Below are 13,352 nucleotides of genomic sequence, written 5' to 3' on the forward strand. Positions count from 1 at the left end.
TAATTTTGTAGTAGAAACATTTAGCCATTTAATTATGTATCAGTCATGCATTGCTAGAACTAAGATAGCAGGCTGTTTTAATTAAGACTCTGCTAAGAATGTTTGCCCCTTCAACTAAACTTTGGTGCTTTTGTTTTAAATTGTTTATGTGCCCGTGTTGACTTAAGCAATAAAAAGAAATGAGAAAACGATGTTGTTTCACTCCATTCATTGATGACTGTATATTGCTTCTGCTGACTGACTCCATTTTAGTTTTTGTTCCAAGGACTCGCAAAGCAATATTTGCTGTATGTAAAAAAAATATATTTATAGATTTAGGTTTTTTTTCCAGGTCTTATACTTGTATACAATGAATGATACTTTATCATGATTTTATTGTATGCTGTTTTTGAGTTTTCAAAGAAAAAAAGCTGTAAAAATGGATTGGCCCACACAGGAGACTAGTATTCCCAATTTAGGTGCTATGGATCTGAAACATTATTTCCCTGCCTTCTGCAAATTCAGCTCACTATAACTTTCCCACAGGTCTGATTAAGGCTGTCCATATTAACTTCATCCCCCATCTCGGATCAGTGTGTATGCAATTTCTATTTGTTCTCTAACATTCCTCAACCACCTGTACAGTGCTCCATAAATTCCGAGTCATGCTTTTAAGATAATTAATGCTTAGAAACATAGAACCCCGCTTACATAGCTATGATATACTTCAGAGGAGTTTCAAAGTATAATTTGTTATTATTTACACTTAAAAAGCTGCACTGTTTTTGATGTATTTCAAAGAATCCTTGGAAATTATGCTAATCTTTTATCTGTTCTTAACATCATTTGATGTTTATTTGAGCCCCATTATATTTTTTCAAATTGCCCTGCAGATTTGTTTTGGGTTTGTGGCTTTGATAGTAATTCAAAGAAAATAATTTCTTAACTCTTGGAAATTGTATACATCATTTTGCAAGTCTATTATGGCTAATACATATGGCCATGTGTTTACATTGTGTAGGTTGGAAGAGCTGTAGCAATTGCAGCACTGGATGTGGCAGAGTGTAACCCTTGGCCCCGGATCATCATGTCTGAGTACAACTGTCTTTCTAATTTGCGGGCATGGATGCTGAAGCATGTCCGGAACATGAAGGGAAATGTTGGCTCAAAGAAAAAAGTTCCCAAGACACCACCTAAGATCAGCAAGTATGGCATATTCCTGCTCTTGGTTAACAGTTTGATGCATTGCAGCAGCATTACAAAGTGGAAACATTTGGCTGTTATGAGTGTTAAAAACCTTAGATTATTTTTTGTTGTAAACATTGATGGCTTATTAACCATTTTACTGGACAGAGGATAATTGCCCAATACTAGTTGGAAAGTAAGATAGGTGAGAGTTAATACCTGACAATAGAAATATAAATCAAACCAAACCATACATAATTGAAGGAAAGTGGAAGCAGTCGTAAACTCAACAGTTTAAAGTTTTTTCCAGCAAGCACCTGAAATAGATTGTTTTTGTAAAAAAATAAAAAAATAAAGGTGCTGATACGGGGGCAAGGGCGCAGGATCCCAATCAATGTACTATATAAATCCTTCAAGTTACAAAGCATACTTTGTGTTGTGTGAAGGAAAGTGCAGTGATCAAATTGTGAAAGTTAAAGAAATGTTTATGAACATCAGGGAACTGCTAGACTATTGAACCAGTACTTAGAATATACAAGTAAAATGGATGGTGCAGTTGAGAAGGGAGGTATTAATAAATGGTAAAAATATTTCTGGAGGGGCGTGGCTACGAGGGCGAAGATGGCGGACGTGGCTTGTTAGAGCTCCTGCCAGCCTAACATAAATCCGTGTAATTATCCTGGCCTCCAGACCCATATCTCACCCCACACCGGCGGCGGAGGTAGCGGATGACAAGGGGTGCCCTCCGGTGTGAAAGTTTGGGCTCCCGATTCCTTGGTGGCGGAGATAGCGGCGGCGGCACCCCGGGGCCTACATACATCGTGGCCAGCCGGGGCCTCGATTTTGGCGATCCCCGGCCGGAAACTCCCGGAACCGACTGGCTGGTGCGACGGCGAGGCCTGCGGTTCGGGGTCTGCGCAGTCAGCGGAGCGGCAACAGGGGGTGCAGCGGAGCCCTGCAGTGGAGGAGAGTGTGTCGGTGCCGGCCCGGTCGACGACTGCCTCAGTGCATTGGCTGGAGGGACCGGGGACCCCTGGAACCCAACTCGGTCACTTGGGAAGGGACAGATCGGTGCCAGGAACTGCGCAAACTGTGCGACATAGCCGGGCGGCGGCCTGGGGTGCTCCGTATATCAGTGAGGGACCACGCGGCAGAACTGTGTGCCTCGGTGTAACATCAAAGTCGTTGGGACGTAGCCCTGCTGGATCCTTGTTGCGCGGGTGCTCGTCCTGAGGGGCCATGTCGGCTGCTCGTGAAAAGCTGCCCACCGAGACGTCCCGACCATGACCAGAGGCGGGGGCGGAAGTGGATCCACCAAACAAGGGCCCATTGATAAATTCACTGGACCTAGTGGGGGGCCCGGTGCCTCCGGGGGTGGCCGGGGTGGCCAGGGTGCAGGGCCCGACAATGCGGCTCTGATGGCGGCTATCACCCAGTCAAGGGACATGTTGGACGCTAAAATAGGAGCAGTGGGGGCCGATGTGACTTTGCTGCGACAGGATCTTCGCAACGCAGTAGCCCGCATCACGGAGGCTGAAACCAGGATCATGGGAGTAGAAGGCGATGTGGGCACGTTAAAACAGAAAGTGGCTGAGATGGACAGAAGGGCCTTGCGCTCCGGGTGGAAGATGCGGAAGGACGGGCGTGCAGAAACAACCTCCGCTTCGTGGGTTTTCCGGAGGACTGTGAGAAGGGACCTATGGATAGATTTTTGACTCGATGGCTGGAGAGCTGGCTCCCCCCCGGACGCCCTGTCAAGATGCTTTGTAGTGGAGCGCGCTCACAGGGCCCTGATGCAGAAGCCACCCACTGGAGAACGGCCTCGACTGGTCATAGCCAGAATATTGAACTTCCACGACAGGGATGCCATCCTGCGGGAATCAAGGGCCAAGGAGACACTCATGTTCGAAAATCATAAAATCATGATTTTCCCGGACTATACTAAACAGGTGCAGCAGCAACGACACTCCTTCATAGCAGCGAAGGCCAAACTACGTGGACTGAAGATACAATACTCCTTGCTGTATCCGGCCCGCCTCCGGGTAATCTTTCAATCAAAAACCCACTTCTTCCATACCCCGGAGGATGTCTTCAGATGGACCGATGAGAAGGTCAGTATCCGGCCGAACGCCCAGCCGGGCTTAGGCTCCTGTCCGTCGCGTGGATCGTCACAGGAGAGGGGCGACCCTGCTGCCAGGAGTAAGCGACACAGGAAATCTCGGTCACGGAAGCGCTCCCTCTCTCGCAGCGGCCAACTCGATGAGGCACAACTCGACACCGATCAATCTGGGAAAGAAAACTGAAAGCTATGGGAATCTGACTCTTTTCTGGTACTGTTGGCCCGCTGAGGAGTTCACTTGAGGACAATACGTGACTGCTTAGACTGCCGAACATTGGCCGCTTAGTGCTCGTAAAGTCACGGGCCATGGCTGGACCCTTCGGGGCTTGTGTTGATGATGCCAGATTGACTCTTTGCGCTGGTTTAGGGGGGAGGTGGTAGTGAGGGGTTCGGGGTGCTGGTATATGGGGCTGCCTAGTTCCCCCACAGTTAGGGGGTGGCCCTGAGGGGGGTGTTCTTTAGTTGGAGTGCATAGTTGGGATCCATTGGCATGGTTGGCTTTGGGCGCTCTGTTTTGGGCCCGAAGTTCCCCATGCCGCGACAGATACTTCAGTGTTCCATGAGGTATAGGGGTGGGGGTCGGGAGACAGGTGTTGGGGAGTTTGGGGGGCAGTGTTGGGGGGTGAAGGGGGGGGGGGGACCTGGGGTAGTCAGAGGGGGTTGCACGTGATTCCTAATGCCTTGCAGTTAGTTGCACTGAGTGCCTGGACCGAGTGCTGGGGTTCTCGAAGTCTTTTCCACCATGACTATGGTTGATACGCCAATGCAGGGACTCCCCAGAGAGTCTATGCGAGTACTGAGTTGGAACGTCAGGGGGATGTTGGACAAAATTAAGCGAGGGGCGATCTTGCGTTGGGCTAAAAGGGAAGCTGCCGATGTGGTGTTATTGCAAGAAACGCACATGATGGGGACAAAAGTGCTTAGCCTACAGAGATTTGGTTACCAACAGGTATTTCATGCCGGGTTCTCCAGGGGTTCGAGGGGAGTGGCTGTTCTGGTACATCGCAGGCTAGCCTATGCTCATGAGCTACATTGGATTGACCCACTGGGTCGCTATGTGTTTGTTAAGGGCATGATTGGTGCTGAGCCGGTGGTGTTTGGGAGCGTGTATGCCCCTCCCCCTCTACAGTGGTCCTTAGCTGAGAGGCTATTTGAAGTATGGGCAGATATCCCGGAATCCCTAGCTGTGTTGGGTGGCGACTGGAACGATGTCATGGATGTGTACCTGGACCGCAGGAGGCTGCAGGGGACAGTAGCGGCTGCCTCCCCTACCAGACTGAGAGCGATGGTGGAAGGATTGGGCTGGGTGGATGTTTGGAGACCCGTGCAGGCCACAGTGCAAGAGTATACATATGTTTCTGCCGTGCATGGTTCCTTTTCACTACTAGACTATGTGTTTATGCCAGGGGCATTACTTGATAGGGTGAGGGAACCCAGGATTCTGCCTAGAGGACTATCCGACCATTCCCCTGTAGCAGTGCGGGTTGAGTTGCATAGGAAACGTCAACCATTCTGATGGAGGATGTCCTCGTGGCATCTTCAGCAGGCAGACTATACTCCGCATATGCGAGGTGCGATCGCCCACTACTGGCAGGAAAATCTAGTCGAAGGTACGGACGTAGTGGCAGTCTGGGAAGCCATGAAGCCTACGCTGAGGGGCATAGACATAGCATGGTGTGCTGCTGCCCGTTGTCGACGCCGTGAGGCCATTGTCGCGGCCGCGGCGCGGGTGGAGGGACTGGAACAACGATGTCAGAGAGGGGGGGACGAGGTGGCGGTGCGGCTGCTCCTGCAGGCGCAGCAATCCTACGCGTCTGTCTTACTTGACGAGGCTCGACAAGCGTGGCTGGCCACGCGGAGCAGGATATATCAGTGGGGCGATAAGTCCTGCACTATGCTACACAGGTTGTGTCAACACACCATGCAACCAGTCACATTGCCGGGCCTCACCGATGGGGAGGGAGTTGCCATAACAAACCCAGCGACGAGCTTCGCCCACTACTACGCGGAGCAATATGCTCAACGAGACTGTCTCCCGGCGGATGCGATTGACAAATTCATTGCTGACCTGCCCCCGTGCAGTTTCTGATGAGGCGAGGAAATCCCTGGACCTCCCCCTTACGGCGGAGGAGCTGGGGGATGCACTAGGACAACTAAACACAGGAAAGGCACCCGGACCGAGTGGATTTCTTTGCGAATTCTATAAGAAATTCCATCTCCAATTAGGGCCTCATTATAGGAAGGCGCTGGAGGCAGCGCGGGAACGGGATAGCTTGCCGGCTGAATGGCGCCACAACGAAGTTGTAGTTTTCCAGAAGCCAGGTAGGCCCCCAGACCGACATGAATCATATCGCCCCATATCCCTGCTTAACATCGAAGCCAAATTGTTGGCCAAGGCGTTGGCGAACCGCCTCCTTCCATATGTGGCTGACCTGGTCCAATCGACCAGGCGGGCTTCATGCCCCACAGGGCGACACGACACAACATTAGACGTGCGCAGGCGGCCGTCGACGCCATGGGGGCCACCGGGGAGCGGGCGGCCTTATTGCTGGCTGACATTGACAGGGCATTTGACTCGGTCAGCTGGACATACCTATTCGTTCTCCTGCCGCGCCTTAACCTAGGCCTAGTGTTTATCTCATATGTCAAGCTGCTGTACACTGATATAACTGTGTCTGTGCGAGTGTCTGGGGCGATCTCAGAGAAATTCTCGGTTCGCCGGGGGACCCGACAGGGGTGCCCACTGTCCCCTTACCTCTTTGCGCTGGCCATGGAACCTTTGGCCTCTTGGGTGCGCATTGATGCGCAGCTTCCTGGCTTTGTGTGGGTTGCGGGACTATCAGATAGAATTGCGCTCTATGCAGATGATGTCCTTTTCTTCCTGACAGACCTTAACCGGTCGGGCCCCCGAATTTGAGATAATGCGCGTATTTGGTGAGGTATCAGGACTTTTTCTCAATCCGCGTAAGTCAACCCTTTGGGTGCTGGGCGGGGGGGCTGGTGTGTACCCCTGGGCGTCGGCCTTGCAGGTGGCGGTCGGGGGACTGAAATACCTGGGAGTCTTCCTGTCCGAGTCCGCTGACATCGCATGGGAGCGCAACGTGTTGCCAGTGTGGGAAAAAGTCCAAACAGACATCAAGACATGGTCTTGCATGCCCCTCAATATTTTTGGTAGGTTTGCGATCTTCAAAATGGTTGCACTTCCGCGCCTGCTGTACCAACTGCAGAACCACCCGCATAGGATTGAACCACAGTGGTTTCGTCGGGTCAACTCAGTGTTGGGTCACTTCCTGTGGGCTGGGGGTGCTGCCAGAGTGGCGCTACGGACATGTTTCCTGTCCACATACTGTGGGGGGTCTGGCCACATCGGATCTCCTGTCCTACTATCAGGCCTCCCACCTTTTGGTTCTCAATGAATGGTGGTATGGCGATAGAGGAGACCCTGCATACGCTCTCGAACGCTCGTTGAGTATGAGAGTATGAGTATGAGTAGGGATTTGTAGAGCGCGTAGCTACCCTCTGGCATCCCAGCGCTAACAAGACCTAGTATTCCAGAGGGGAGGAGGGGCAGAACGGAAGACTGGATTTAAGGGAAGAGCCAGGTTTTTAATTGTTTCCGAAAGGAGAGGAGGTTATGTTCTCTCCTTATGGCAACTGGGAGGGTGTTCCATAGTTTTGGCGCATTGTAGGCAAACAAGCGGCCGCCGGATCTTGACTTTTTTATTCTTGGGATGCTGGCAAGGGCAAGTGAGTCAGATCTTAGGTTTTTGGTGGACTGGTGGGGTTTCATCAGGGGTCTGAGGATTGGGGGGCCTTTGTTGTGCATGATCTTGTGGGAGATGCACAACGATTTGAAGGTGATTCGCTCCTTCACTGGAAGCCAATGCAGGCTTTTGAGGGCTGGTTTCGCCGAACATCTTGCTTTGGTTCCTGTTAGGGTTCTAGCTGCCGCGTTCTGGGCCACCTGTAGTCTCTGAACGACTGATGCCGGGGCTCCCAGGTACAAGATGTTGCCATAGTCTAACCTGGAGTTAACCAACCCCTGCATCAGTAGCTTCCTGGACTGGAAGGGAATCAGGTGGAGGATCTTTCTGGACATGCGGATAAGGCCAAAGCAGGTCCCTGAGGTTTTTCTGGCCTGGGTTTTAAAATTAAGGTCTTGGTCGAGCCATATGCCTAGGCTTTTGACCTCGGTTTTTGGGGTTGGGTGAGTTCCCATGCAGGGTGGCCAGATGAGGTTTGTTGGGAGTTTGTTTGGATTACCTAGGAGAAGAATCTCCGATTTGTTGCCATTTAGTTTGAGTCGAGAGTCACACATCCATTGGGAGACACTTTCTAGACACCTGGAGAGATTTTCTATGCTGGTGTTTGAATTGTTGATTGAGACCTCCAGCTGTGTGTCGTCAGCGTACATTACTGTTTTGACGCCGAAGGGGGTGATAATGTCCTCCAGGGGGGACATATAAACGTTAAAAAGTGTGGGCTTGGGGAGGAGCCCTGGGGAACCCCACACTGCATGGGCAAGGACGTGGACGTGCCGTCTGACACCTGGAAAGATCTTTCCTCCAGGAAGGATTTAATCCATGCAAGGGCGGAGTCGGTGACTCCCACTAGACTTAACCGGTGGACCAGAATAGCGTGGTCCACCGTGTCGAAGGCGGCGCTCAAGTCGAGGAGGATCACTGCCACTGATCCTCCTGCGTCTATGATGTTTCTCGCCTCCTCGACAACTGCCAAAGGGCAGTGTCTGTACCTTGCCCCGGTCTGAGAGTCACGTAGTAGGTGATTGGTTTCCAGAAAGTTGGAAAGTTGCTGGTTGGCTATTCGTTCGGCCACTTTGCTGGGAGATGGGAGATACCACGCTGCATACGCTATTGTATTCGGCTAGGCAACGGAGGGGGCTGCCACGCGCCACTCAGGTGGTCTTCGCACTTTGGCGGCAAGTGCTGCGCCGTATGGGCTGGTGGGGCAGACTGACAGCGGAGACCCCACTGTGGAAGAACTGACAGCTCCCCGCACTGGCCTCGCTGACAGGGTTTGGTGGCTGGGACTCTATTGGAATCTCCTCGCTTGGACATGTTCTGACCGGGGTTACTCTCAAGTCCTTCCAAGAACTTAGCACTGAATTCCATATGCCCAAGACCCAATTCTTCAAGTATTTACAATTCCGTCATGCGCTTGCACCTAGTTTGGTTGGCTTGGATCAACTACCAGAATTTAGTCCAGTAGAAGCCAAAATCTTCATGGGGGACCTTGGGGATAAAAAGGTGTCTCGAATCTACCAAACGCTAGTCACCCATTGTTCCTCTTCCCTGCTACTGCTAAAAGAATCCTGGGAAACGGACACTGGCCCATTGGACGAGGATGACTGGAGGGAGGCCTTGGAGTCCCCGCGCGGGGCTGCCATTGCAGTGCGACTCCGCCTAATACAATTTAAATATCTGCACAGGGCTTACTATACCCGGGAGAGACTGTGGAAGGCGGGCCTGATTGCGTCTCTGGAGTGCCTGCGCTGTGGGGCTGAGAGAGGTACGCTGCTGCATACGGTGTGGTCCTGTGTTGGTCTGACTCAGTTCTGGAACGGCGTTTGGAGTTGTTTGTCGGAGGTTCTGGGGTGGGATCTTCCCTGTACGCCCAGGCTGGGACTGCTACATATCTTGGAGAATGTGGGTGGAAACATCTACAAACGTCACCTTATGCTGCTGGGCCTGGTGGTTGCCAAGCGGGATCTGGCACGGACATGGAAGTGTGAGCGTGCTCCTCCGCTAGGTGCCTGGAAAGCGGGCCTAGATTACTTCATGGGATTGGAGCTGCCTGTGTTTGAAGCCAGGGGATGCCCCCGGAAACATTACAAGATCTGGAAACGGTGGGCGGATTACAGGGGGTTGACTCTGGAGCCTCCAGCAGACTCAGATGATGGGCTACCTGCAGAAGAGGACCTTCAGGCCTAGGGGGGCACTCGACGATTGTTGTACTGTATTCAAAGACTGCGGCTTATTGTGATCACGTGCATCGGGTTAGGGAGGGATAAGGGGTGGGTAGTTGGGGTGTTGGGTAGTTGAGGTGGTGGAGGAGGGGCGGGAGGGGGGGTTTTTCCAAGTGATTAGGTTTGCATATACATTAAGATATGTCTACCATTTGACAGTACCCTCCTGACTGTGGAGAACTGTATTTATGCTCTACCTAATCAATCAATAAAAACGGTTGTGAAAAAAAAAAATATTTCTGGACTTGTGTGGTATTTTGTAACATATTTTCTAAATATTTGATTTGTAAAATAATTTGATAAAGAAAACATGCCTGTGAGTGGTTAAGTTTTGTTTGACTGTAAACACCTCTTCAGAAATACACTAAGAATGCAGAAATTAGAATGTAACAGGATTGGAAGCTACTACTACCACATTAATAATTCTAAAACCCACCACTTCGTATGGAGTTACCCACGTAGGTTTTATTGTCACTCAATAAGGATTCCAGGACAACTGCTGCCTTCGTAAGATTTTATTTCACTGGATACTCAATTTTTCTTTATTTAAGAATTGTGCTTCTCGTATTAGTGTCAAGCTTCTTTTTCTTAGGTAGGAGCCTTTATTTCCAGTTTTAATTGACGTATTTCTCTCCTCACCTATGGTTTATTATCCGTCATGCTGACCCCTTTTGATAGATAACTTTTATGTGGTGGGAAAGCATCCTAGAAGGGCGGGCCGGGTTGAGAGCACAAACTAGCCCTGGCAATTAAGTTGGACGGGGGAAGGGGAGGTGTTGGAAGGCAGTCATGAGCCAGGGAAAGACTTCATCAGAGCACCTTACCACTAAGAGGGTCAGGGTAAGTGATTCCTCCACCTCGAACCTACACAGGAGGTGGCTAGTAGACTAGATCTGGCACTATGTAGGGTCAAGCAGATAAACCTTGAAGTTTCCACCACTGCTGGTTTAGTTTTAGGCACTTGAGGGTTACATCATTCAACATCAGGCGTTTGAGGACTCTCTTCTTCTGAGGCTCCTCTTGCCGTCAAGATATTCTCTCCAGAACACATGGAACCCTCAGTTAAGAACTTTGTGCTCATACTGGCATTAGAGGGCTATCCTTTCCCTCTACATAAACCGGGAACTATTTGAGGCACAAAGCAAACACAGGGAGATGATGAACGGAGAGCTGAAACTTTTCAGACACTTGCCCCCAGTCACAGATCTGGGTTGAATCCATCATCGTTCTTTAGCTCAATTTGCCACCCTAGTTCAGACACAGCTATATGCAAATCAGTCTGACCCTGTGCCTCATGGGAACAGTCCAGCCCGAATTGCCAAGCCATGTTTTCTCTGGACCGGAAACAAGCATCCTGGGACCGGTTTTGGGCTAACAGCCCTCATCAGCCAGGCTAGCTTGAATCCAGTGGCAAAGTGAGCAAGGGACCCACGTCTGGGCATACCCTGCCAACTTAGGGCAAACACAGGGAGATGATGGACGGAGAACTGAAACTTTTCAGACACTCATCCCCAGTCACAGATGTGGTGGCAAAGTGAGCTAAAGAACGATGATGGATTCAACCCAGATCTGTGACTGGGGGTGAGTGTCTGAAAAGTTTCAGCGCTCCGTCCATCATCTCCTTGTATTTGCTTTGTTAATTATTTGAGGCACACCTGAAGATATCCTGCATAGAGTGCTACTGTAAGCTCATCCTCTCTCCTAGACCATTGAAGGTGGAGACACGGACATCATAGAGGGAGAGGTACAAAGGTTACAGGAGAAAGGCCTCCTAAAGAGTATTTGTGAGAAAGTGCCTAACGATTCCCTGTAAGTCCATAGTGAAAGGTACCTGGATACCAAGGGCATGGGGACCACTCCTCTATGCCATGCAAACTGCCACTGCAGCATGCATGGCCTGGTGCAGACAAAATGACAGTCAATATGGCACACTTCTTGTGTGCCATGCCGGCTAGCACTGCCTAAGATATAGGTAAATGATTGTCAGAAACGGTGGTTCCTGTGGAATAATTGAATCAATATAGATAATAAGGTGCACAATCGCAATGGAAGGGTTAAAATGTCAGAGGGCGAAGAAACCACATACACCTATGGTTTTACTTTGATACAATCACATTTTATATTTTACAAATGAAATTCCAAATACAATGAAAAAGGTATTAAAAAAAGTCGACCATTTAGCAACTCAATACATAATAAACAGCAGCTACGTACAATAATGCACGTTGTTAATGGTTTGCTTACCTTTGTTGTCAACGACGTTTCGACCCTAAACGTGATCTAGGGTCTCATCAGGACCTATGGATTTAGGGACATCTGACTGGTAGAATGCTTAGCCGCATGAGGTGTACGTGCCAGCAGTGGGTGAAGGAGGAAAAGGGACACTGGATACTCGCAAGGACACCCAGCTGGGTACCCAAGTGAGTGAAGGCTGGCACTCTATGGGTAGCTGAGCACTATTACTGTGTTGATGATACACAGAGACTTGTATGAAGACTGTGATGAGGAACTCTGGAGTTGGTGATAATCACAAGCGGTGCTGTGGCGCTGACCTGTGAATCACGAATGTTCAGTATGATGGTCTGTACCTACATATGGTAGAAGCAAGTATTTTTCAATGAAGATGAATACTTCAATAATAGTAGTCCTCAAAGCGTGTGACGATCCGCTACGCGGGCAGCACGACCGCGTCAGTCTGCTGCTGTTGGCCAAATGACCATATAAGATATAGGTTAGCCTCTCCTTTAGCAGGTCTCACTAGCCCCAAGGCAGGGTGCACTATATCCATAGGCATTGCCCAATGTGCCCCTTCTATATTGGGGTCTATTCCTTATGCCCTCACCACATCTTCAACAAAGCAGGTTCCATCATAGCACCACACCTCCGAGACGTCATCAACTGTTCCCTCAACTCCGCCACCTTCCCGGAAAGCTGGAAACACGCCGAACTCAGCGCCCTTCTGAAAAAACCCACAGCTGACCCCACCGAACTCAAAAACTACCGTCCCATCTCGCTCCTTCCATTCCCGGCCAAAGTCATCGAGAAAGCTGTCAACAACCAGCTCGCCGCCTTCCTCGAAACCAACAAATCTCTCGACTCCTCTCAGTCCGGCTTCCGAGCCAAACACAGCAGTGACAGACGACATTCGAACTCTACTAGACAATGGAGACACAGTCGCCCTCATCCTCCTCGACCTCTCCGCAGCCTTCGACACTGTCTGTCATAGCACCCTGATACAACGCCTCAGAAACATCGGAATCCAGGGAAAAGCACTGGAATGGATCACCTCATTCCTTACTGGAAGAACCCAGAGAGTCCACCTCCCACCATTCAAGTCAGAGGCCACTGAAGTCATTTGTGGCGTTCCACAAGGATCCTCACTCAGTCCCACCCTCTTCAACGTATACATGAGCCCCCTCGCGGCCATCGCACGCCAACACAACCTCAACATCATCTCCTACGCTGATGACACTCAACTTATCTTCTCACTCACAAAAGACCCTAACACCGCCAAAACCAACCTACATGAAGGAATGAAAGAAGTAGCCGAGTGGATGAAGCACAGCCATCTGAAACTGAATTCAGACAAAACAGAAGTCCTTATCTTAGGTACCTCCCCCTCCGCCTGGGACGTCTCTTGGTGGCCAGAGGCCCTTGGAAAAGCACCCATCCCGACGGATCACGCGCGGAACCTAGGCGTCATCCTGGATTCCTCACTCTCGATGACCAGACAAGTCAACGCCGTTTCATCATCTTGCTTCAACATTCTTCGCATGCTCAAAAAAGCATTTCGCTGGATCCCTACCGAAACTAGAAAAACGGTCACCCACGCTCTGGTTACAAGCCGCCTGGACTATGGAAACACCCTATACGCTGGTACCACCGCAAGACTTCAGAAAAAACTCCAACGCATCCAGAACGCATCAGCCAGACTCATACTAGACATCCCGCGTAACGACCACATCTCTGGTCACCTGAAAAACCTCCACTGGCTTCCCGTCAATAAGAGGATAACATTCCGTCTCCTAACCCACGCACACAAAGCACTTTACGAACTTGGACCCGAATGCCTCAACACACGAC

General features: G+C 50.3%; 1 protein-coding gene across 4 annotated transcripts in view; it reads left to right on the plus strand.

Annotated features, from left to right (window-relative positions):
- AGBL5 (AGBL carboxypeptidase 5) overlaps positions 1–13,352 on the plus strand; it is a 503,530-nt gene that overhangs the window by 188,149 nt on the left and 302,029 nt on the right. For all 4 annotated transcript variants that reach the window (XM_086928124.1, XM_086928123.1, XM_086928126.1 and 1 more), the window contains exon 11: positions 1,001–1,185. In XM_086928124.1, coding sequence (XP_086784250.1) covers positions 1,001–1,185 — 185 coding nt within the window. The remainder of the gene's footprint in view (positions 1–1,000; positions 1,186–13,352) is intronic.

The sequence above is a fragment of the Lissotriton vulgaris genome, chromosome 6 (assembly GCF_964263255.1).
Source record: "Lissotriton vulgaris chromosome 6, aLisVul1.2, whole genome shotgun sequence".
Classification (NCBI taxonomy): Eukaryota; Metazoa; Chordata; class Amphibia; order Caudata; family Salamandridae; genus Lissotriton; species Lissotriton vulgaris.